This window comes from Podarcis gaigeae, assembly GCF_964106915.1.
Source record: "Podarcis gaigeae genome assembly, chromosome: 8".
Classification (NCBI taxonomy): Eukaryota; Metazoa; Chordata; class Lepidosauria; order Squamata; family Lacertidae; genus Podarcis; species Podarcis gaigeae.
The window spans coordinates 25,852,309-25,877,811 of record NC_139684.1 but is presented as its reverse complement, the minus strand read 5'-3'; the positions used below and the strand labels follow the sequence as shown (position 1 = coordinate 25,877,811).

The 25,503-nt window shown below is 45.3% G+C and overlaps 1 protein-coding gene across 6 annotated transcripts in view; it reads left to right on the top strand.

The window, feature by feature from the left end:
* Positions 1 to 25,413, top strand: part of LOC310850740 (calmodulin-binding transcription activator 1-like) — a 33,337-nt gene extending 7,924 nt beyond the window's left edge. For 2 of the 6 annotated variants that reach the window (XM_083752611.1, XM_083752615.1), the window contains exons 8-12: positions 320 to 391; positions 1,878 to 1,898; positions 4,007 to 4,200; positions 5,546 to 5,620; positions 21,483 to 25,413. In XM_083752611.1, the coding sequence (XP_083608737.1) occupies positions 320 to 391; positions 1,878 to 1,898; positions 4,007 to 4,200; positions 5,546 to 5,620; positions 21,483 to 21,546 (426 nt within the window). In that variant the 3' untranslated portion in view covers positions 21,547 to 25,413. Of the gene's footprint in view, positions 1 to 319; positions 392 to 1,877; positions 1,899 to 4,006; positions 4,201 to 5,545; positions 5,621 to 9,447; positions 9,479 to 21,482 lie in introns of all 6 variants that reach the window. The other 4 variants (XM_083752613.1, XM_083752616.1, XM_083752612.1 and 1 more) reach the window with 3 other exon arrangements.
* Positions 25,414 to 25,503: the final 90 nt, after the last annotated feature.

The window sequence follows — 25,503 nt, the reverse complement described above, 5'->3', positions numbered from 1 at the left end:
GCAAATACATGGTTCAGTTTGCTCTATGTTCTCCTGTAGTGTTTGTTTCCCCACTACAAAACATGAGCTGTCACTGGCAGGAGCAGGAAAATACACTTCATGGTTGTGTCAGGTGGTGCTCCAGAGGCTTCTGCATTGGGCAGCCTGATGTTCTTTGCCACACTTCTTTCCATGCTTTGAGTTCCAGTTCTCGCAGGGTGCTTCTCTGAGGTATTCAGAGAACAATCTATAGCCTTGACGCAGTTGCACTTATATGCTGTGGCACTCAGGTCCTGCTTGCAGTCCCGTTACCTCTACCATTTGTCCCCTTCCCTTGCAGGGACGCCCCCTCCGGGAGCAACAGGAAGTGGCCGCTGCTGTCATTCAGCGTTGTTACCGGAAATACAAACAGGTGAGCTGCAGATGGCTTTATATTAGTACCACCAGGCAAGTGTGAGAAGCCACCCTGGACTGCTTTGTTTCTTATAACTCAGCAGAGAGCTACTTCAGAAGTTTCAAAGATGGAGTGTGCCCAAGTTTCAGCCTCCACAGGTGAGGGAGCCTGGGTTACTCCTGCTTCCTTTGCCTCACACCTCTTGTGAAAAAATTAAGCACCCCAAAGAGAGAGGCCCTCTGATCCAACAGCTCATTGTATGGTCAAAGAGTTTCAGCACCATCTCAGACCACACGTTGTGGTGGGAATCAATAGCATGACACTTTTTTAAAAAGCTTGTTAGACCTCAGTCCTGTTCATCCTTTCCTCTCCACCTGAAGCCTCAGAGTAATCCCCCAGATCAATGTGTTGAGTCAAACTTCTGTAAATATGTGCATGGAAGCTTAACTTGCATTTTTTCTGTATTTGAGTAAATGTACAGATTCAAGGTGGTGGCAAGGTATGGGAGCTAATGGGCCAGATAGGTTGTGAGGGAGGACAGGGCCCTCTTTATGTGGAAAGGAATGTATAAGAAGGACTTTAGGAAATCTGCTATCAGGGGGAAATATTCTATCCCAGCCATCTGTCTGACATGCTAGTCCCCAACCCCATTTAGTTCAGCAATCTTCACCCCAGCTTGCCATCTGAACAGCCCAGGAACAGTTTCGAACACACGTTGATGGCCCTTTTTTGCCTTGAAGCCCTGAGATTCTGGTAGTTTTTTAGGTGTTGCATACATCAAGTATGTAGCTGTATTTACTGTAGCCGCCAGCAACCTGCTTTTGTTTCCAAACTGCCATGCTTCATGCTGTGGTGTCATAATGTAGAGCAGCAGAGGTTATGAGAAGGACTCTAAAGATATCTGCTCAGTTTGCACAGCACTTTGGATCCTAGCCATTGTCAACCACTGGTTTTGCTTGAGATTCACCACAGAGAGAGGGCGAGAGCTGGTTTATTTCCATGTTATGTTGCTGCAGCTGTCCCCAATAGCCAATAAAGTTGGGGTATTGCTGTGGTGTTTAACTTTCAAGGCAGGAAAGAGAGAGAATCTCTAAAAACAAAAGCTGAGGAATGGCTTCCTTCAGAGGCTTGGCAGTGGCCCACATATTTAGGCTAAGTTCTCAACCACCAATGGCAGAGCTTTTTCTGAGGAAATTGGTAAAGCTCAACTCTGCAGGCTCCCAAGCAAAGAGCCCTTTCCCAGCCATCTTACATTCACCCCACAGCAGGACTCCCCATGGAATTGCTGCTGCAGCAGCAACTGCACACCCTCCTCCCTCCCTGTTGTGGGTGAACCTTAATGTGGCTGTTGGCCTCCAGCAGCACCCATTTGCTTTGAGAGAATCTCTTCTGGAGGCACCCAGGTCTCCTAAGGAGGCAGAGTCCCTCACTCTGTGCTGATGATGACTGACATGGCAGGCCGTTGAACGTTAATCTTGTATTTTCTGTTTCTCCCCCTCCCAAGCTTACTTGGATAGCCTTGAAGGTAATGACTGAAAACGCCCAGCATTTGGGCTCATGAGCTTTTCACTTTCATTGCAAGCCAAGGAGAGGGTCTGTCCATTTTGTTAGAGCACACGTGGGTTGCATCCTGCTGTGGAGCATGCATGCCAGCAGTCCTGCTTTGTTATGAATGGCAACCTGTCCCTTATGAAAGGGGAACATCTTCAGAGCCTTGCCTGGCACCACAGAATTTGCTGGGGAGGGAGTTACACTTGGGGTGCATGCCAGAGGGAGAGACCGCAAATCACCTCAAAGCAAGGAAGGACTTCTACAAGTAGCTAAATAGGTTAAATTTAAAGTTGTTAAAATCATGAAGTCTGATTTAATTTCCTTAGCTTTTTCATTTGTATGTTTTTACACTCAACGGCCAAAGCTCTGGACGGCAGGGAAAGAAACTGGCTCAGAAACAGCCTGCCCATTTTCCTTTAAGTTTATATAATTGAAGTGGGCTAGGTGCTTTTAAATTTTAAAATGAAAGCTGAAAATTCAGGGAAGTTGTCTGGTCCCTGGAAGCCCACCTCCAGTTTGGCACACTGGCCTTCCATTCCTACCATTTCACAGGCACGCAGAATTTGCCAAGGATGGGCCAGAATGGGGGCCTGAGTCCTCTCCTATCCCCTCTTTCCCAGCACCTTCTTCCTTCACCTACAAGTGTGGTGACCCCCTAAACTGCTCCCCATATGGAGAACGTACCAGTTTGCTTCCTTGATTAGGAGAATTGAGAGAGAACATCATCTGGCAGCAGTGCAGATTTGGCAATTTGCGGGGAAAGGTTCAAGCACAATTTGGCGGTGGGTTAGGGTAGAGCAGCGGGGAGAGATTCCTCAGTCACAAACACCAACTGTTCTGTACACTTTGCTGGTTTAGAGGCACTCTACCCCCAAGAGGTAGCTTATGCGGCCAGGAAACAAGGAGTGGCAGCTTCATCTTGCCCAGTTTCTCCATTCAGTGACCCATGTGTCAGACAGTAGGGGCTAGATCAACCATTGGCCCAGTCTAGCATGGTGGCAAGCCTTGTGTGTCAAGTAGCCACAGAGCCCACTTTTTCTGTGTGGCGCTGGTTTGCACGTAATATTAAACCAAGGCTCATGGTTCCTCTTGGCTCCAGGCAGGTTGGAAACCCTAATTGTACAATGCCAAGGGAAAACAGGCGTCAGTTCTCCTGTGCATCAGCTGTTGGGTGAGAGAATGAAAGCCTGCTGGATCAGCTGCTCAGGGCTTGCAGACCACTTTGTACATGGGTTCCCTGGTGCAAGTGGGATAACCCATATGACATCATTATGACATCATTTGATTGACATGTGGGTTGTCCTCACCTACCTGTCAAAGCTGGTCAATGGGGGCCTGGCCCACGGAGCTGGAAATGTTGTCCACCCTTGCATTGGATGCTGCCCATTCATGTTAAACATGACCAACCGCATAGCATGATGTTTGAAACAGCCCGCTATCCGGTTGAAAATTGGTGAAGTATTTGGCCTAGTGTGCAGGTTTGTGTGCTTTCTCTGTCTCTTACACATACACAATAAATGGAAACCAAGTCTTAGAGCAGATTAGATTTTTTAAAAAATAAAAAATTCCCCCATACTCTGAGGAGTAATTGAAATACTTTTGTCATTGTCCATAGAAATCACTCTTAATTGGGAAACATTAATATTTCCTAAAAGTCTCAGTCCAGTCAGTTTCCAGTTTGTGGAACATACATGTGCACCATCCAGAGATGAGTAACAGATGTGGAAGGCCTGCCACAGATGATCCACCTTGCGTTGAGATACATTCTGCATTTTCAGGGCAGAGCCTTTTTTGCATATTCAGCTGCCCATCCTCAAGGGATTGAGCTGCTTTGTGTGGAGAACTAGTGGAGGGGAGGGGGGTTAAGGGTAACAAGGAATGGAATTTATAGGTGCAGTCTTTTCCCCTATTATGTGCCTGCCCTGCTTAGTAAAAGCAGGAGGATACTTTTTCTGTTATTGCAGTGAAATTCTTCTGTGCCCATCTCTGGATTTTCCCCTGAGTGACTGTTATTTTTGCCTTTGGGAGTGCTTCAGCCTTTGTCTCTCTCTCTCTCTCTCTCTCTCTCTCTTCCCCTTGCAGTATGCACTTTATAAAAAGATGATACAAGCTGCCATCCTCATCCAGAGCAAATTCCGAAGCTACTACGAACAGAAGAAATTCCAGCAGAGCCGGAGAGCTGCTGTCCTAATCCAGCAGTTCTACCGCAGCTACAAGGAATGTGGGAAGAGGAGACAAAGTCGCAGGACGGCTGCTCTCGTGCAGCAGAAGCTCAGGTGAGGTGGGCATGCTGGAGAAGGTAGACAGGGCAAGGGGCTAGTACTCACTGATCTTGGGCAGTTCCCCCACCCACATTGACTTGCCAGCCAATACCAGACAGAGTGGATGGATGGATGGATGGATGGATGGATGGATGGATGGGGGTGTAAGGCAGAGGTTGATGCTTATGCACTTGAGTAAAAGAATAAATTATGCACTAAGGAAACCTAGATTCTGCCCGCCCCACGATGAATCAAGCAAATGCATAGGAACAAACATTATTGCTCTCAGAAGCCACGATTCTGCATCTGTTACCAAAGAGTGCCTGCCAGCTCACAATTGCAAGGGCTAAGAAAGGCAGGGGGCATTGATGGGCAAAGGGACAAAAGGGCAGCTCAGATAGGTGGGAGCTTTCTAATGCAAGCAGGCTGCAAGATCAGTAAGTACAACAGGAGGGTGGCATTCAGTCACGAAGGACAGAATGAATCAATATGCATCAAAGCAGGTGGCTGAAAAATTCTAGCCAAAGGCCTTGTAGGAAGAAGGCCCATGTTCATAAAGTGTTTTGGTTTTTTATAGGTCTTTCTAAAAATAAATATATTAAAATTTTCTCTAATACAGTAAAATTACAACTACAAAAGATACAAATTGAATAAGTAGAATACAGAGCCCTCACTTAAAATTAATTGTTAGCCTTTACCACCCACAGAGGACAGCAGCTCCTCCCAGCTCTCACCTGGGATCTTTCCTTTCTCCTCCCAGCTTCTCACCCTGAGAAACCGACCTTTCACTCTCTCTCACCCAGGGTCCTCCACTGACCATCGACCACCCCATCACATACAGTCTTTGGACCTTAATAAAGGCTCCAAACATACGACTCCAAAGAAGGAAAAAAGGAGGAAAAACAAAGAATAAAAACACACACAAAAAGGGACAATAAAAAAGAAAGAAGAGAGAGAGAGAGAAAGTAAAACAGACAAAATAAAAAGAAACAGTAAAAAAATACATGGAGTGTTTTGTCAGACAGCCTCCCTTATTATGAGTAAAAGTACTAAAGTTTTTACAGACATCAGTTTGGACAGTCTCCCTCGTAGGAGCATTAAACTGCTCTATATACCACAGGCAGGCAGTTGGTCCATATAGCTCAGTACTGTTTGCACTGACTGGCAGAGGCTCTTCAGGGTTCCAGAAAGGAGAACAGAGTCTTTCCCAGGCAAACTGGAAATGTCTGGGATTGAACTTGAGATCTTCAGCATTGAAAGCAGATGCTCTACAACCATTTACTTAGATGGCCTTTCCCCCTCCCCACTTCCTCCTTGGTATCTCCTGGACCCTGATGTTCTCCTCCTTCCTTCCTTGCAGAAGCAGCTTGCTCACCAAGAAGCAGGACCAAGCTGCTCGCAAGATCATGCGTTTTTTACGACGCTGCCGCCACAGGTGAGACATCACCAGCGTTCACTTTCTAGGTGTGCCCTCACCAAGATTCCTAGTTGGGGGCTACAGACCAAGGATTGGAAGGTAGTGGGGACAATCACATGGGTGGCTGCAAATGGTTGTGGCAAGAAACAAAGTTCAGGTGCTCCCCAGAGGATTGGAGCCTGGTTGGATCATGAGTGTTGGTTTGTCCATGGATGTTGTCCATGGGAAGCTGACTTGGGCCTCTGAGGGCAAAGGCAGGCACAACACTCTTGGCTGCAGCCACGTGAACCTTTGCCTACAGTGTAAATCTGGTTTTATAACATCACTGTTGAGTGCTAGATCTGCTCTTGGTTTGGACCCTCTTACATGCTTCAGGGAGCTGCCTGCCTTTAAACATATACAGATGTATACTGTATATTTATATTAGTGGTTCCCTATACCTTAAAGAAATATTAATGATCATTTCAAAAATCAGATACTAAACTGCCCTGGCAGTTTATTGTGTAGTTGATGCTTTGATGATGTGGGCATGGGTCAATAGGAACCCAGCACCTTTCCTGACAGGCTCAATGTCTGCAGAAATTGTTTTTTAGGTTCAAAAAAGCCCCCTGTCTTTCCATCCCAGGACAGTGTAAGTCTTGGTACCCCCAGGTATGGCAATAGGACCTGCTTCTGTGGGATCCATCCCAAGAGGACTATCAGTCCAAGCAGTGGGGTGTAGAGGGAGGTGTTCCTGTTGCTTCAGGATGAAGAAAGGCCACCTGAAATTTCAGAGTTTGGCACATGAGGAGGGAGAGGAAAGAGGAAAGTGACTGGGTGGGTGTGCTAAAAAGGAACAGAAGGAGAACTAAGAGCCTTTCTGCATATGACCCAAGATAAAGTATGTCATTTCAGATTTAGGACTAGTTGGGTGATGCTGGAAACTGCAGAGTGCAAATGAGTGCAACCAACAAAGATTGTGGGGTTTGAATGGGCAGCCAAGCTTCAGGTAGAATTGCTGCTAGGCTGGAATTGTGCACTTCACCTTTAGTTTTGGCTGGGGTGGTGAGAAGTCACTTAAGTGCAGAAGCTGTCTTAGGTTGACAAGCCTTTGTATGATGCCTTCATGGCTCCCAGCAACAGTTCAAAGCTTCTCAAGGCAATGAGTCTGCAATCCTATACCCACTTACCGGTACTTAGAAGTAAGCTCCACTGAACTCAGTGCTCAGTGGGGCTGGATCTGTAGAATCATATTGTTACCAGCTCCTTCTAGCTGAAACGGGGCCTTCTTAGTCTTCATGTAAGTCATATTCTATGATTTTTTTCTTTTCTTGTGCACAGAGAGAGCAACAGGTTTTGTGGTACATAAAAGCACTTTTCAGTCTCAGACCAAGATGCTTTAATAGTTATAGCAACTAATGAGTGTGCACATTTTTCAGCAAATACAACTGAGGAAATGAGTTTTAAAACTATTGAGTTGTGCCCTCCTCATAACAGACCCATTGAAATTAATAGCCATGGCTCAATTTGTTACCTTAATTTCAATGAGTGTACTCCGAATTGGACTAGCATTAGATACAACCCATTATTGAAATCAGTAATGCAGGCCTCTTCGACCCCCATAAATTTGCCTGATCCCCTCTTAAAGCCACTGAAGCCACATTTGGTAGAATCAGATTCCACAAGCTAACTACATGCTGTGTCAAAAGTAATTTCTTTTTCTGTCCTGAATCTACTGCCCACCAAGTTCAGAGCGACCCCAAATTATACTGTTGTGAGAGAAAGAGAAGGAAGGAAACCCCCCTGTCTAATTTCACCCCATCTCATCCCTACCTACTTCTTACTCTTCTGTTATCTAAAATAAGAAGCCCCCAAACAGTACAGCCTTTGGGATATTCCAACTAAGCTCTTTTTAGAGTAAGCCCGTGTAAATTAATGAACCTTAATTAGTCATTCCCATGAACTTTAGTGGGTCTACTCTGAATAGGACAGAGAGTTCTGGAGAATTCAAAGGTTTGCTTAGTCCATTCTTATTAGTCCTAACAAAAAGACCCCAATATTATCTTGATGTAATAACCATCTCTTGTAACACTAGAATACGTGGACATCCAATGAAGCTGGATGTTAGAGGATCCAGGACAAACAAACGAAAGTACTCCTTCAGACAGTGTATAATTAAACTATGGAATTTGTTCCCATGGGAGGCATTGAGGGCCACAAATTTGGATGGCTTAAAAAGAGGATTGGACAAATTCATGGAAGATAAGGCTATCAGTGGCTAATAGCCAGTATGGTTATGCTCCGCCTCCCCAATTGGAGACAGTAATACTTCTAAATACAAGTCACTAGAAAACTGCAAGAGGGGAGACTGCTTTTAAGTCCTGCTTGTAGACTTCCCATAACCATCCAGTTGGCCACTGTGAGAATAGGATGCTGGACTAGATGGGCCACTGGCCTGATCCAGCAGACCCTTCTCATGTGATGTCTTTTGTTGTTTAACTAGATACTAATTCACCTGTATTGCCATCTCTGCTCCATTTACTCGAAGAATCTTTGTCTGACAGACTTTGTTAAAAGATTTTGGAGCTCCAAGAATATACTACCTTCAAAATAACCACTGCCCATGTATTAGTTGACAACATTCTGGTTTATAGGAGTTGCTCCCACAATGGCCTCTGTGTTTGTTTGTGTATTTTGTACCATTCTTCCCACCATACGTGAGGGTGAGATGCAAACCTTCCCCCCCCCAAAAAAAAACCCTCTTATGGAAGGGACAAATGGCGATATGACAAAGCACAGTGGTAGCCTCTTTAGCTTGTGATAGCCCGACTCCAAGGGCTCATCAACACTTCCACTTGTCTCACTCCTTTCCTACGGAAAACCCACTGCCTAGTTCTAAATCAGAGCAAACTTCAGTCCAGAGAAAACCCAAATTGCACTCCCATTAAGTGCTAAAGAGCGGTTTTCCCCAGAGGAAAGCAGCGGAACAAGAGGAAGTTTGGATAAGCCCTGAATATGCTTTGAACTTGACAGCACTTTTTAAGGATGTACACCAGGGGCTAGCAGGTACACCAGGGGACAATTGGCAGTCCAGATGTCATACCTGTAGCCCCATCTGCTGGTGTTTCTTCACATCCTGTGCCCAGGAAATTACTAGTTTGGCTTTGAAACAAGTAATAAGGCATGACTAGCTTTTTCCAGCAGAAAACACCTCAGGTGGCAAAACGGCATATTGGGATCAAGAAGCAGAGGGAAGAGGGCCCTTTGGAAAAGTGGCCAGCACCCTTCTGTTGAATCTGTTGTTAATCGGAATTTTGATTCTGATTAATGGATTTTCATTACTTAATTTGAACCTTGGTAAGAAAGTGAAGTTTTGGTCAGTGAGCCAAGATGGCTACAAGGTTTTGACAATGGCTTGGATACTTCTTGCTGCGTAGCCCACCATATCCCTGGGGTTACAGTTAAGGAACACCTTCTTTCTGATTATCACAAAGTCTTTCTAAGAAAACTTGTTCTAGTCTTCTGAGTCAGAGAAGGAGGGTCTTGGAACCTCAATGGTACTTCCCACCCAGCTCCAATAAAATAGACCCGCCTTTGAGTTTTGCTCAATATTGTATGGTGCTACTCAACCAGCCCCACCCTCCCAGCACGTAGGTTGTTGCAAGCTGGCCCCTGAGATTGACACCCCCACCATGGCCACCCTCTCCTCTCCCTCTCCCTCTCCCTCTCCCTCTCCCTCTCCCTCTCCCTTCCCCAGAGCAGGCAGCTTGCCTATCCTCCTTGATCTGAAGCTGTTGAATAAAAGGTGTCTACCTGTTGCCATCTATATGCTAATAGCTCTTTGCTATCGTTTTGCGCATCTGAAGCCCTCTGGTGGACCATAGGCGGTACAAAAGGGTGAGTTTAGCTGCCTGCTGGACTGTTTCTCTTCCATTTAAAATGATATATCTATATATATCTCACTATATATATATACATATATACACACATATATATATGTCTCTCTCTCTCTTTGCTTTCTGCTTGCTTGCATGGGGCTGCAGCTGAGATGATGACCATGAAGTTTCACATCCATTGAATTCTCTCTGAATCGGGGAAACTGACCATGCCACAACTAACTGTTGCGGTTACTAACACCGCTGCTTCGTACTACCTGCAGTAGCTGTTACAGATGCATGAACAGAGCAGGGGTGGGGAGGGAATACTCCTGTCCATCCATCATGGGGCATGCTGATCAATGAGAGGGAATGGGGCAGAAATCTCTGTCCCATTGTCCCCCACCGCCAGTAGCAGCTGTACTGAGCCTACCTAGCTACATTCTCTGTGGATGGTATCTGCTTCTGTCTATACAAAATTGCCCATAGCCTGAAAGTGAGGCTCCATCCAGCACAAGGCCTCAGTGCTTTGTTGAACAGACTTTCTCCTCTTCTGCCTGGAGGGAAGAAAGGAGTGAGAGCTTCCTGCTCTAGCCTAGGAAGCGCTGGCTCTCAGCACTTCAGGCCAGGAATCAGGTACTGGGGGACGAGGGCTCAGCCAAGTAAAACATAGTGGGTGGGTGGCCCCTCTAAAGGCACAGGATTTGCCCTTGCCATTGGCAGGTAGTATGAAGTCTATGGATTTGATGAATACTGATAGGCTACCCGTAGCTGCTGTCTACTGTAGTTCAGGATCTGGGAGAAGCCCCCAGCCTGGATCAGGCAGCCCAGGTCTGACCTGAGAGAAACACACACAACTGCATTGGCATCATGCAGGCTCTCTTTTCCTTCCATGTCCTTACAAAGCCGACATCTTGCTCCATGAATGACTTCTGAAAGTCAGTGGAAATGTAGGGGCTAAAGAGAGGAGGGCTGGATGTGAGCTGCTGGATTGCAGGACTGGGAAAGAGACTCAGCAGAGCCCTTGCTGCCAATCAGAGCAGGCAGCACTAAGCAGAAATGAAGATCCACTGCCTGGCTTACAATCAGGTAGTTTCATGTGTCTGGAGCAGGAGAGCACATGCTTTGCATGCAGAATGTCCATCTCCAGCAGCAGTGCTGGGGAAGACGCTCCAGGACCAAGCACGTCATCTTATCTGCTTTCTGCACAGTTAGAGGATATGCTGTCCTTGTTCCTCATTTGTTGTGGGGGTCTGTTCTCACCCAGCCAATCTTGCAGTTTGCTGGGCATCTTGTTCTTGGAACTGCCTCGGATATGAGATTTTATTTCATATATTCTTTTAGTTATATCATTATTTAAAAATGTGAACCACATCAGAGTAGCCAGCAAGATTCAATGGCAACATTCCTCCTCGAAGCTGGCAGCAGAGATGAAGAAAATCGTCCTTAAGATTTCTTGTATAGCTTTCTTTTCATTCCCTGCTGAGTCCTTTAGTGACTTAATCATGGGTTTGTCCACAACTGAGCATTATTGAGCTGTTAATACACTCCCCCCCCGCCCCACATATGAATTAGTCCACGGCTGCATATACATGAATTTGCCTATGAGGAAGAACTTTTATCTTTCTTTTTCATGTCAGTAGGCATGACATTTTTGCGTTTTCCCCTGCCTTCTAATTTGCTGATTCAGTTGTGCCGAATAAATACTCACAGGGCATGTGTACAGATAACTTGGCAGGCAATTTTTAATTCTTAGCACGCACTTTGGTAGTTTTCTGACTTTGTGCAAATCTGAAGGATCAAAAGAAAATATCTAAGGCTACACTCCTCCATTCAGGAGTGTGCCAGAAAAGAAATGAAAGCAATTGTATGTTTTCAGCACATACTTTGAGATTGATACTGTGCAGTATTTGGTGCAGATTTGTGTGTGTGTGTGGTTTGCTTGTACAGTTTTCTGGTTCTGTGCAAATTTGAGAGATCAAAAAACCACAAGGCTGTACACAATTCAGGAGTGCAGTGGAAATAATTAAGAACATGACTGGAAAAGAAATGAAGGTATTGAGATAGTACTGAGCATGGAAAGGTGAGTAGCAGAAAGTGAAAAGAGATCTGCCCACCCCTAAATAAATAGTTTGGGCTCCAAACTACTGCAGTTGGAATTGCACTTTCCCCCAACATTACATTCCCCCTGTATCGGGAAAACTCGAATTTATAGGGACAAAGCATCAAGATTGGTGTTTGAGGGTAGCATCATGTAGATAATGCAAATTAAATGGAAAAGCAAACAGCTGCAAACACACAATAAACTCTGGTGTGAACAAACCCACTGATGTATGTCCAGAAAAAAACCCTCTCCTCAAAAACAAACAAACCCACACACCCCACAACAGTTCTGAAAGTCTTACATCTCAAGTGGTGACCACACCTTCCCGGAATATGTCTTCCTATCCTGTTGCAGGTGTTGAGCTTGTCACATTTATTTCTGTAGCTGTCTAGCAGGAGCTTATTAGCTACATAGTAGTTTTTTAATTGGATTAATAGCCATTCCCTCTACTCAGTGAACTCTTTGGCAGATAGTTCTGTGTTGGAATCCTAAAGTTCCCCATCAAGATAATTTCTCAACGCCACCATCAAAACAACACCCAGAATCCCTTGCTGAGGAACTTGTGGTAGTTAAACTGACAGAAGGTCCATGCATGCTTATAGGGTTGATGTGCATATACAGAAACAGTGGGAAGAGCAATGTGCTAGAGCAAGTTCTTCTGGCTGATCCTCAGGCTGTGAACACATTGCTGGCCTAAAATGCAGCAAGGTTGACCCCAGTTCCCCCAGCTGCATTTCAGCTCTGTACTTTCTTGTATGCATCAGCATAGCTGGGCTGTGCTTCCAAGTTGCCTGCCTGTCCTCCCCAGTGGGCAGGGATGGCTTCAGAAAGCTTATGATTTCAGATTGAAGTGAAGCTGGTTTGGAGGGAATCAAAATACAGTATTTCTCAAGAAACTATAGGAAATATGTGGATTGTGGCTGACACCATTGTGTGTGTGTGGCTTCACAATCCAGTAGTGGAAGTGTACAGGATTCTGAGAAAATAGAAGTCTGTCCACTGCCTCAGTACTGTGGGCAAGGAAGCCTCCCATTCACAAATGCAAGGCTGGGCTGATGCAGAAGAATTGCTTTTGAAGAGGGCTGGAGAATGGCCTCACGCCTATGTGAACACACTTTGTAACAAGTGTGTGTGCGTGGCAGGGTCTGCTCAATGCTGAGTGGACACCAGTTTTAGACAGCGGAACCCATTTTGATGCCATTGGACTCTCCCATTGCAAAATCTATTGGCACATTTGGTAAAGGTGAGGGAGCTTTCCCTTCGATACAATACCTTTAGAACAGTTGTGTGCTGCCGAGCTGGGATTTGAAAAAGAAAAAGCAACATGTTTGCTTACTGATTGTCCCATACGTTTGCTGGTGATGCCATGTTTGGTATCCTACAGTAGAAAATGCCACTGCACCGCCTCATTCTCTCCCTTCGCCTGGCAATTTTTACAGGGCTGCAAAATGAGAATTCCCAGCGTGCAAGGGGGACGTGGGGTGTCTCTCAATTCAGCTAGGCCTTAAAGGAAAAGGTAAAGGGACCCCTGACCATTAGGTCCAGTCGTGACCAACTCTGGGGTTGGGTTGCGTGCTCATCTCGCTCTATAGGCCGAGGGAGCTGGCATTTGTCCGCATACAGCTTCTGGGTCATGTGGCCAGCATGACTAAACCACTTCTGGCGAACCAGGGCAGCACACCACCGTTTACCTTCCCGCTGGAGCAGTACCTATTTATCTACTTGCACTTTGACGTGCTTTCGAACTTCTAGGTTGGCAGGAGCAGGGACTGAACAACGGGAGCTCACCCCGTCGCGGGGATTCGAACCACCGACCTTCTGATCAGCAAGTCCTAGGCTCTGTTGTTTAACCCACAACGCCATCCACATCCCTATCAGCTATGCCTTAGAGGCATGATAAATAGCTTCAGGATTGTGTATCCATGGAGCAGCCCCATAGCACAGCTTGTGAAGGGAGGTGTTAGGACAGCTGCTCTGACAGGTAGAAACAGCTGCTGCTAGGACTAGGCACCTAGGGGGTGAGCAAAGAGAAAATTCACAGTGCTGATGAGAGAGGGGGACATGAGAGTCCAGAGCCTGGGGCTGACTCAGAATTACATAAAGACAGGCACAGTAAGAGAGAGACCCCCAAAGTGCTGAGAGGGAGGCCTTGAGGCAGGAGGCAGAATCTTTCCTAGTAGTAAGTGCAGGCAGCCACTTCCCAACCAAAGCCATGAAAGCTGCTACATTTGGCCATCAGCTGAGCTTCTATAATATGGATCTTTGCTTCGCAAAGGATCTTGATCTGACAGCCGACCTAAAAGCATTCTAGGGGCTGAGCCCCGGAATACCATTTTAGTTATTCAACTATGTTTCTATTTTGGCGGGTGGAGGAGAGTCCAATCAGGTCCTTCAGTAATTTTGCAGATTTGTTGAAGGGGAAGCGAGAGCTTTAATCTCAGTGGCAACCACAGGCCACTTCCACACAAATCAGCACCAAATCTGAACTTGCCGTGGCTCTGAATCCAATTCAGCAGTTTTATGCAAAATGAATATATAAAATAGGGAGTGAGTATGCAGATCAAAATGGAGATAAAAACACTATGCTAGAATGTTGGATGATGATGATGATGATGATTTTATTTATACCCCACCCATCAAATAAGTTTTACTCAGCATAGGCCCATTGCTTTTTAAAAATACATATTTTAAGTTGTTTCTACTTCTCTGTAAGCTGCCTTGAGTCCCTGTCAGGGAAAAAGGTGGGATATAAATAAATATAATAAGGAAAATTAATGGTCCTAACTTAGTCATGTCTATTGTTTCAAATGGGTCTACTCTGCCTGGGCATTCTGAGCCAGGGACAAAGGCATGTGGAGGTGAGGAATAGGAGCCACCTGTACCATGGTCCGTCCCTTCAGGGAGAATTGGATGGTTGCATGTTCAGGTGGCTTTGGGCACCTGTTTTTAGCATGGTTCATGTCAGCCCAGACCCACTCCTGTGCCTCCACCTCCTCCTCACATTGCAACCCCCAGGGTGTTTGCGTCAGGCGGCCTTGACCATCTCTGCTGCTTTGATTTCCCCACAAGAGGGAACAAGAGAGAGCTGCTGCTGTTCTGCCCTCCTATGCAAGGCCACACCTGCTGCGGCTGCGGCTGCCGTTGCTGTGCATGTGCAGGACACGCTCACATCTCTGAATGCTGCTGCTGCTCCTTCCAAGTTGCCGTGAGAATTTGTACAGCCCCCATGCACCTCACAGCACAAAGCGTGCACACAGCTGGCCTCTTTCAGTTAGAAGCTCTGAGGCAGGCCTAGTCTGGCTTCTCTTGTCCAGGTCTCTGCCCTGGTTCAGGAGTGGGCAAATGCTGCAGCAGCTGCTTTTGCCATGACAAGGAGTCACAATGCATAGGAAGATTTTGAGGTTTGAAAACTGAGCCTAACCTAATAACCCATCCATGAGTATATATATATATGTGTGCATGCATGCATAAGCCTCAGAGTCAGTGTGATCGGCTGGCTAGATAAAGCCACTGGATTGGACAGACATAACATAAGTCCTGGGACTCTGGGCTTTCTTCCTCTGCCTGCTCAACAGAGCACTATGGTCTGCCTGCTCCAGCTCTCAGTTCCAGTGACTGACCTCCAAGGCATCTTTGGGCTTGAGAATATGCACCACTGGTCTGGATATAGGAATAGCTGTCCACAGCTCTGACCTGGAGTGGAGAAGCCTTAGCTGGGATCTGATCTGCAGTTCAGCATGGCCGTTTTCAGAGCTCCTGCAATGGGGTTTCATGGTTCCTCTGCCAGTGGTGACCCTCCATACCTGGTGCAATGGTGTTCTGGCACTGTCCTGTGGGCTTTGCACAGGAGTGGGGTCATGGCCCCTGCACTTACACACATGGCATTCCCTGGAAGCAGTGTAGGAGAGGGAAGCATGTAGCTCAGCTGTGTGAGGCATTTCTAATTGTTTGGGAAAGGTGTGGGGTTTCCCGCTGGCAAGGCAACACTGTCTTGGCCCCACAGCTTGGGGGCTGCTCAGGGAACATCTATCATAGCTGTGTAAGGGGTTCCTTGCACTTTTGCATGTCAAAGCAGGCTTAGCTGTTGCTGCCATTTCATGTTAAAGAAGAAAAATGGGCAATTGGCAAAAAAATAGATATACTATGTTCAGTGAGTAAGTTTCCTTATATGTACAGCCCTCTTGTGAATATTGTTGAATAAAAAAATACCTCTCTAGCCAAAGTGTACATTTTAACAGCTCCACGAAGGACATGTCTGAAGGGTTCCCACAGACAAACCTTTCAGAGCTGCTCTTTTCACATTTCTCTATTGAGTGGGGGGGGGGGTAACCAACATGGTTCCCCCACCCAATTTTGCTGGATCCCAACTCCCATCATCCCTAACTTTTGGCCATCCTGGGCTAGGGGGAATTGGAGTCCAATATTTTCTGAAGGGCAACCCATTGGCTATCTCTGCTGTGCAGCTTCCTCAGGTGCAAAGATAAATTTTCCAGATCTGGGAGTGGCCCCACTGATAGCAGCATCTGTATTTAAACAGGTTGTAGTATATTCATTGCTATATTCAATAAGGGTGGCTGAGTACTGACAATAGTGGTTTTGGTAAGTATGTCTCTTACTATGTTTGAAACCTGAATTAACCACTAGCCATTTATATGTGACACTGGATTTTTGGTTTCTTCTGAAGTCTCATCAGCTTCCCAGTTCTTGTGCCACCTTGAAAGTGCATAGTTAGATGGTGTCTTTCTTTCTTTCTTTCTTTCTTTCTTTCTTTCTTTCTTTCTTTCTTTCTTTCTTTCTTGTTTAACCTGGACTTCTCATGCCTTGGCCAAATCCTGCATCTCCCTCCAGCATCAGGGCCTGAGATCCTTCAGTGAGGTGGAAACAAAACCAGGGAGAGACTTTCAAAGAGTGAGGCTAAAGAGAATGGTGGATTTGTTGTTGGAAAGCCAATCTGGGGTTAAGCACAAGAAAGCCACCCAAGGAGGCAAGGCAGGTGGGAGCAGAGAGAGAAGCCAGCAACAGGAGCAGTAGGAGGAACTCTTGAGAAACTCTGAAAGGCTGGGAGGAAGGGAAACGACCAGCAGACAAATGCCTTTCACTGCACAAAGAAGAGGGATAGAAAGAGGAAGTTTGGCCTGGAATTAGGCTGGGGAGGCCCTGTTGAAGAAGGGAGGGAGAAAGGGTTGCTGCAGCCCAGTTCTCAAGAAGTCCATGTGACTTAAGACACCCGTCACCACTTGTCTAAACTTGTCCAAGAGAGCAGGGATGAGAAAATAACGCATCACATGTGGTCTGCGTCAAGGCAGCCACAGCCACCATTTCCAAAGTAATCTTGTTCCGTTTGCCTCTTTCAGGAGCTGAATTCTTTCGAAGTACAAATCAGTGTGTTAAGTTGCAGGCCACATGCTCTGGGGTGTCTCTCTTATTGGGCCTTCTCTCTCTTTTTGCTTTGCAACCCAAATGAGAGATCTGGAAAAAGGGAGGAGCCCCCATTTCCCAAATTTCCCACAAGCCATTACTGCTCTAAGAGAAACAGGTAACTGATTCTAAAGTCCCACCCTGGGGCTCCACCCACTCCACTGCCACCCTCTGCTCCTTTTCCTTCACCGGTCAGTTTCTGACCTTCCGCATTGCCCCAACCAGTTCTGCTGTCCACTTCATCCAGCATTTCTTTGGCTGGGCATTTTGGAGTCCGCTGTGATGCAAGACAGCTTTGCAATGTGCTTTTTACTCACTCAGCCATTTCTCTGCTCTTACAAAGTTATTTTCCCCGCCTAGCTAGACCTAACTCATTTTGCTCACAATATCGTCATCTGAAGTTGGGGTGGGGAGGTGGATAATTGGGCAGAGGGCTTTGTCCGCAGGTGGCTTTTCAGGGCTTCTGCTTCTGCCATTGCTTCTTCAATATGTTATGCAACCCCCTTGTTGTGATTCATCAAAGAAAGCAGCAAAGGAAATTCTCTGCTTGGAGGGGGAGTGAGGCATCTACTTGGCAGCGGGGTGCGGCAGTGTGACCACATCCTTTATTGAAAGGATGCACAGTGAAAGTGTTTCTAGTTTAAAGTTCTCAGCTGCATCCATATCATCTAAATTGTAAATGAAGCTTCTATCCCACAAGTAAGATGCTCTGGCTGTTACTGGAAGCAACCACCCAACCCTCATCAGATTAGAATGGGGAAAGGAGATGGAAGATCCCACTCCCAGTATTCTGCTCTGTCTGGGGCTTGTTTAACTCTATGGTGTCTGGATGTCTGCCTCTGTTGTAGTGTAATCTTCATGCCTCGGGGTTTGACCACTAAGTGTACAAATACCCACTCCACTTTTTAGACTTTTCAACTAATCAGGGTGTTTTCAACTATATTTGAACCAGATTTCTCTTACTACCATATCTTGTAGTTGATTCCTGTGCTTCTTCATCAGTAAATCACAGTGTTCTCCATGGTGCTTACACGGATGTAAGTGTGAAAAGGATTGCACAATAAAATGTTGGAGAGAATGGGTGGAAGGGATATTTTTATGCCTATCCATTTGGGAGGAGAAACATGCCAGTGTCCCCTATTCAGAATGGCCTAAGTGTTCTCCAAACTTCCTACTGCTGCAGAAGATTGGGGGATAGGTTTGAGGGTGTGCATTCCCCTTCCATGGAGTGCTGGCTAGGCCTATTTAGCCTCACCACCATCTCCACTGAACTGGTAGGATAGCTCGAGAACATAGCCAAGGTCTGCTGGGAAGGGAGGCCTTTTTCTGAAAATATCCCAGAAAAGTCAAAGTGCTCTTCAGATGTTTGCAGCTTAATGTTTTTGCAAAATAAGAGAAAATAGCAACAAAACCAAAAGAAAGTGAGAGCAATGTTAGGAGATTTGACTAATGGTATATAAATTTTGCTGAATAAGATAAATTGGAATATTTAGTCTTTTGCAAAACGGGGAGAAGTGTCTTTGCATCGAGGAGGAAGGAGAGTAAGGATGTGATTTTGGCTGGTGGCGTCATGGTTGTATTGAACCTGCAATTTCATTAGCACTATATATTATCGATTTAGTACTCTGCACATAGTTATAAAACTGGATATAGTGTTTCCAACAAAGCATAAAATTATTTTAAACCTACCTGTGTTTGAAACAGTTGCTCAAAGCAAGTTAGTATCACTCCCCTGCCCCAGCACCCACACTGAAAAAGGGGCCTGATCCATCTCTAGCCCAACCTGGTTGCATGCAGCCAGCAAGCCTAGACAGCAAGGAGCCACCCATCTATCGCCAACACATCCATTACATCAAGTTGAGTCTGCATCAGCATTCTGTATAGATCTGCCTGGCCTGGCCCAAGGCACAGGTATATAGAGGTGAGGCTCACGTTAAAGGCCATTGTTACATCTTGTGGTCACATCAGAAACTGCAGCTCTAGAGTCTACATCCATTTCAGCTAAGGAGCATCACAAAGCTCTTAATACTGTACCTCAAGAGTCAACAATTGTCTATCCATTAAGTAGTTGGTCTGGTGTTTAAACCTCAGCATTCAAGCAAGTCAGCCACCTGATTTGGTCCCAAGTAAGGCTTTGTGTAAATTTCTAGACGACATCTGTACTCGCGCAAATGTGGAATGTGGCGAGAATCCGCATGCATTTTCCAGACAATGGCAACTGGTCTCCACCAGTCCAGACACTGCATGCTGATGATGACAGATGGTGCCAACAAAGCATGACTTGCATCCCCTCCACTCCAGCAGAAGTGCTCTGTTAGCCTAGACTTTGCATGACTCAGCATGTCTGCAAAGGAGCCACCAGCTTCGATTGATCATGCATGTCCTCAATGAGACCCCATAGCAGGTGGGTCTTCTACCTCAGTGAATGGGTCCACAATGGGAAAATGTGGGCTTTGCATGGGAAAAGCACGCCTGGCCTGACACATTTATCTCCTCTTTCTGAATTTAACATGTCTATTACCTCAACTCACTGTGAACATGGTGTGCCTACCCGGCCAGGTTGCAAGTCAAGAGAGAGGTGGGAAGACGCTTGACAAAAGGGCTTTGTGGACAGTTATAAAAGAGAGGGAAAGGTTTCTAGCTTCATGGGGCAAAAAAGGAAAGGTCATTCCAACCTCTGTCTTGGCCAAGGAGCCAGTTGGGAAGCCTGGCAGACCAGTGTTATCTCCAACAGAGGCACATAAAGAGAGAAAAGACAGGATAAGTCCATCACCAGGAAGAGTTACTCGTCTGACAATTTCAGTTGGCGCTAGACAACTTGCCCATGGCTTCAGCCAGTGGAGGTGCATTGCTAGATGATATTTTCATCCCTTCAGCATGCTCGCTGTCCAGCAAAGATGACCAAGCTGGTTGTGAGCAGGTTGTCTGAACCCACCTTGAAATGAGCATCATTCTTGGTCTCATGGAGAGTTCCTGTGCATACCTTGAGATCCTACATATGCAGCTGACTGCAACAGAAGGTTCAGGAGAAAGGCTGGTCTTTATGTTGAACTTATCTTGGCCAGCTTTTGACCAGAGGTGGGGCTGAGGAAGAGACAAGAAGCCCTTGCCATGTTTCTACCACTACGTATCTGTACCTTTTACGTGTAGCTGGTCTTTTTTACACAAAATGCCATGTGTCTGAAGGGGCAATCCAGATCAGGAACCTTGCTTGGTGAGCAGCAGGGAATTTGGGTGAAAACACCTGTTTGTTTAGATGAGAGCTTTATTCCTCCATGCAAACTGCAGGTATAGGGTCCTGATTAGGATCACAGCAGAAGGCAAAGGGTTAAAAGCACACAGACCATTACGTGCTACCTACTGGGATTCCAATATGGATCAAGCACCACCACCTCTCTGGATTTTTTTTTAATGTACATTTAAATGTTTTTTATTTAAATAATTCATTTATATACTACTTAACTACAATAGTCTAAGCAATTTACAAATAAGCAATACAAAAAGTATAAACCAGTTAAAACTATAAAATCAAACTTCAATTAAAAGACCAGCTGGGATTAAAAAAATATTTTTAGTAGATGCCAGAAGTTCAGTAGGCAGGGGACCTGTCTGACTGCAATTAGGAGTTTCATAAAATTGGGCCCACGCTAAATGTGCGGCTACATGCATCTGAGCCACATGGGACTGCTAACAGTGATGCCCCCCGAAGACCTCAGTGATTGAACAGGGATATAAGGGATTAGGCCATCCTTCAGGTGTCTTGCAGCCAAATTCTTAAAACACATTGAAAATTAATACAAGAATCTTGAAACTGGCCTGGTTGCGAATGGGCAGCCAGTACAAACTTGAGCACCAGAGGTTTGTGCTGGCGACAGTCAGACCCCCAACAAGTCTAGCCACAGTGTTTGGAACCAGCTGAAGCCTCTGGACAAGGCCTGAGGGTAGCTCCACGTAGATGCATTGCAGTAATCAAGTATTGAGGCTTCCAATGCATAAATCACCATGGCCAGACTGTCCCTGTCCAAGAACGTCTGTACTTGACACACCAACAAGGCTGGTAAAAGACATTCCTAGCTCCTGAGGCCTCCTGAGCTTCTAGGGACAAAGGTGGATCCATAAGCACTCCCAAACTGCAAACCTGTTATTTCAGAAGAAGCATAGCAGCATCCAGAACAGGTGACTGGCATATATTCTAGACATGGGAACTACCAGTCTACAGATAGATCTTCTGTCTTTTCAGAGCTCAAGCTATTCTTTCCCCCCCCACCAGCTTTTTCCTAGATGCTGCTTCAAATGACACTTGCCTTTTGTGACAACTGGATACAGTTAATTTATTTCTTTTCTTAAACTATTAGTGAAATATGGGAGAAAAATGAGGTGGTTACTTCCTCTGCCAAAAAATAACAATAAAGAAATGCATAATGCCTTTTCATTTTTCACACCAAGGGTTTTGGAAACAGAAACGTCATACCTTTCCCCCATTTTCCCTTTTCTTTCATTTCAGAGCGAAAGAATTGAAAAAGGCCAAGGAACTTGAAGAAAGAGGCGGCGGCGGCAGCATCCCGTAGCAATGTGACATTGCTTTTCAGACTGTTTTCATTTTCTGTTTTTAGCAGAAACATGCAACAACTACAAAAAAAATTATTAAAAAAAAAAAAAGAAACTGACTGCAGTGCCGAGAATTTCGGCTGCAGGATTTTAATGGTAATGTTTAGTCATTACATTTGCACTTTCATGGACAACTTTTAATTTGTTCAGCAAGACATCTTGGAACTCAAATCTTTGGTTGGATCATGGGGGGGAAAGTGACACCCGGAAGGCGTTTTCATGAGTTGCTTCGTTCCTCTCAAATATGAAAAAAAGAGAAGCAATTAATTATCCTTTTCATATAGGGCTGTATTAAAACAAAACAAACAATGTGTGGAACTGTACAAATAATAATACCAAAAAAAGCAAAAACCCCACAACCCAAGAATGCTATTCCTGCACCTGTCAATCATCTCCAAGACCCGGAACCGTTGGGATTCCCTGTGGAAAGGCGCTGCTCACCTTCCTTCCGTCTTGCGCGGGGCCTCCATCTTCCCTCCTCCATCACCTCCTTTGCACACCTGTGTCTTTTTGTTCTTCATCGAATCTCTCTCTGCAACTTTTTAGATCTGCTGGTTTTAAATGTATCCCGTGGGACTTTTCCCAGAAAGCTGTCAGTGTTTTTAAGGCAAACGGGTATTTTGCAAGAGGGTGGGGTGCGGGGCGGGGGAGAGAGAATGGGTGAGCAGCTCAAGCAAAAAGATCCTTTTGGTTCGGTGGTTTTCCTTTTTCTTTCTCTCTGTCTCTCTGTCTCTCTCTTGTGCTCTCTCTCTCTTTCTCTCTCTCTCTCTCTCTCTTTCTTGAGCCTTCAAGTATCTCAGCTGCCATATGCACTTCTCATATTTGGCACTTTATTTTCTGGCCTTACTTCACGCAAGATTTTTACTTCTTTAATAACAATGATGATTTGTAAAGCATTTTGGTAACCTGCAGACCTCTTGTTCGACCGAAGAGTCACATGCAAATAAGCTGACTGGACATTTCTACCACCGAAGGGAGCGAGCAGTCGGGTGCTGCATTCCGGCCAGTAAATCTCTTGTTTTGGCTATTTCATCTCAAAAAAGAAAAAAAGAAAAAAAGAAAACCTAGGCAGTTTCTGTACATAGAGAGAAGGTAGAAATGGAAATGAGAAATAAATATTTGAAAGGGAATATATTGATTAATTGCTAACTATTTTATTCACAAAGGGTCAATAACTTGGCAAGAGAAATTTGCGTATTTGTATAGTTTTGTCTGAATGAGCGAGAAGAGTGTGGATGTTTGTACATATTGTATATACTAAAACAGATGTGCATGAATTCAAGGACAAAAAGAAGACATGAAAAAGCAAAGCATTAGTGGCTTATGGTCTGTAAAATGAAACAAAAAAAACTTTATTTCACTATAAGAAACTTTATTTTAAATGTTCTTTAGAAGAACATTTTGCTAACGCATGACTAAACTGCAGAAGCAGAAGAGCTAAAATGTATTTAGACTTAGGAAAAAAACGGCAAAGTAACATTACTTTTAAAAAAAAGAGTTATGTTTACATTTGATTTTGGCTACCAGGAGTTTATTTAAATTTCTTTTAACCTTCTTGGTTACCTTTTTAATATTTTATTTAATTTCTCCTTTTTTTGCCAATGGTGCCAAGTAAAGTGAATGCTAATATTGCTTAAGAAAAATTAAGTTATTTTGCAAAGCAGATAATCATAAGAATACAAAATTGTATCTAGCTTAACACCATACACTCTCACTCCAATAAAGAACACTTAGAATGAACATAAAATAAAAAAGAAAAAATAAAAGAAAAAGAAATAGTATGAAAGTAGAAAAAAATATGTTTCACATATCCATATTTCCTGCTGGAAGTCAGACAATGTACTAAAAATTGCACAAAATTTTAAAAAAAGAGTAAAAGTTTAAAAGATGCAAGCAGGTTTTGTAGGGGTGTCATGGTATATTGCTATTTCCACATAGACAGGAGCCAAAGAAATCTGTTTTAGAAGAGTCATTTCGATATGGAAGCTGATGTGAAATGTAAACGCTGGGAAGTGGGGGTGAGGGGTGAGGGGGTGGGCAAATCTTGATTTTTGAACTACACTCCGCTGCGCCTGAAGTCAGATGGATTATTTTGGCTTTTGACTGGGTGTAGCTCAGGTCAGAGGTGGCGGCGGGGGGCCGCCAGCCTGCCCGTCCAGCTCTGCCTGGCTACCTCCGCCCATCCCGCACGCCTCCCCCCCCCCCCATGCCCTGTATCCTGCTAGTGCCAGTTGAAACGTTGCCAGTGGGTTGGTCGCTTGGCCTGGCCTCTCTAGGCATTTTGCTTTATGGAAGAGTAATTGTTCTTGCTTGATCCCAGCCACCAGATGCAATGTGTAGTCTTTGCTCAGAGGCTTGTTGTGAAGCCTAAAAATACTCACAATTCTGTGAAGCTTTTAAACTGGTGTCTTTATAAAAGAAGAGTTCAAACACACAAAGATTGTGGCAACAAAAGCGAAAAGAAAGACAAAAGCCAACCTGGGGTCAGAGCTCTCCGTGCCTTTTCTCTCATTGAAATTGTATATCTCTCTCTTTCTCTTTTTTTAAATTCCTTTATTTCACTGCCAAGACTGAAAAATAACTGCGGTGTGTGTGCTGAAGCTCCTGCTTAGACCCCTCTGTACATTTGTTAAGTGCTGTTTTGTGGCCCAGTTCAGTAAAGGGGGGGAAACACAGAAACCCCAAAGCTGGGCAGGCGGGCAGAGGAGACCTCAGCTCCTGCTGCTGCCCTCTCAGGCCAGCCCTGGGCTTCCTGGGCCCTTTGCACAGGGGGGCAAAGAGGAGCAAGGAGCCAGAAGCAGGCGCCAACTTTTGGCAGCACCCTCTGCTTGCCATTTTCAAACGGTGCGCTTGTTGTCTCATTTTGGGCTGACCCTTGTTGCTTTCCGTCCTCACCAGTCATGACCCGAGTGGCGATTTTGGGAGCCTGCCCCTCCGTTTGTCCTAAAAGGGGGTTCTTCAGAGTCAGGGCTACCTTGAGGTGTTTCCGCTTCAACCCTTCCAGATCCGCAGGCTTGGTGTTGCGTTGACGGAGTGTCAGCCTCGCTCTCGGGGTACTGCCAAGGCTGGAGCGAGAAGCCCTTGCTTGGGACCTACAAGGCAGGCTGAGGGTCACGGCTGTCATTTCCCCCCTCCCCTTGTTCCTCAGAGAGCTCCAGGTGGGGTCCTTGTTGGAACAACCTGTGTGTTTATTCCAGTTTGACACGTGCCAAAAGGCCTTGCTGAATCAGGGCCATCACCTTTGGGCATATCAATGACCTCGGGCATGTTTGGTTTGGGAACGCTCCCAAGACAGTATATCGGTTTTTTAAAAATAAATAAAAAATATTTTGCTTGCCCTTTCCTGGGTTGCGGGACTCAGTTAGAAACAGGAAGACCCCTCTCAGGGCCACCTTCCTGAATCATCGAGGTGCCTGAGCGCCTGAGTCCAGAACCCTCTTGTATGTCTCCCCAAAACCCAGAATTGCTCCTTTGTGTGACATCACGTGTGAAACGAACGATCCTGTGTGAACGAAATAAAGAATATAACATGAACCCCCTCTATGGTTGCACGCTTAATGGCAGTTCCACACAGCAGTTGGCGCCCAAACAGAGGGGAGGGGGGGTCCCCGAGACTTGCATGTAAACCTAGTATAGATGTCTCTTTTTGTAAGTTTTATTTTTGTAACTGTGCATGTTAAAAGCATCACTGAATCAATGGATCTGTTGAAGAACTCAGCTGCTGGAACCATGCAAAATGTTTTGAATTGCCCTTAAAATATGGAAAATGTTTTCTGAATGCTTTATATTCTTTCTGCTGTAAATTAAAAATGAAGAAAATTTCCCCACTTGAAGTCTGTTCTTTTTTAAGATATGCATGTATTAATATAGCTACTCCTATTTCAACACACAGGGTTGCCACAGACTAGATCCTGCTC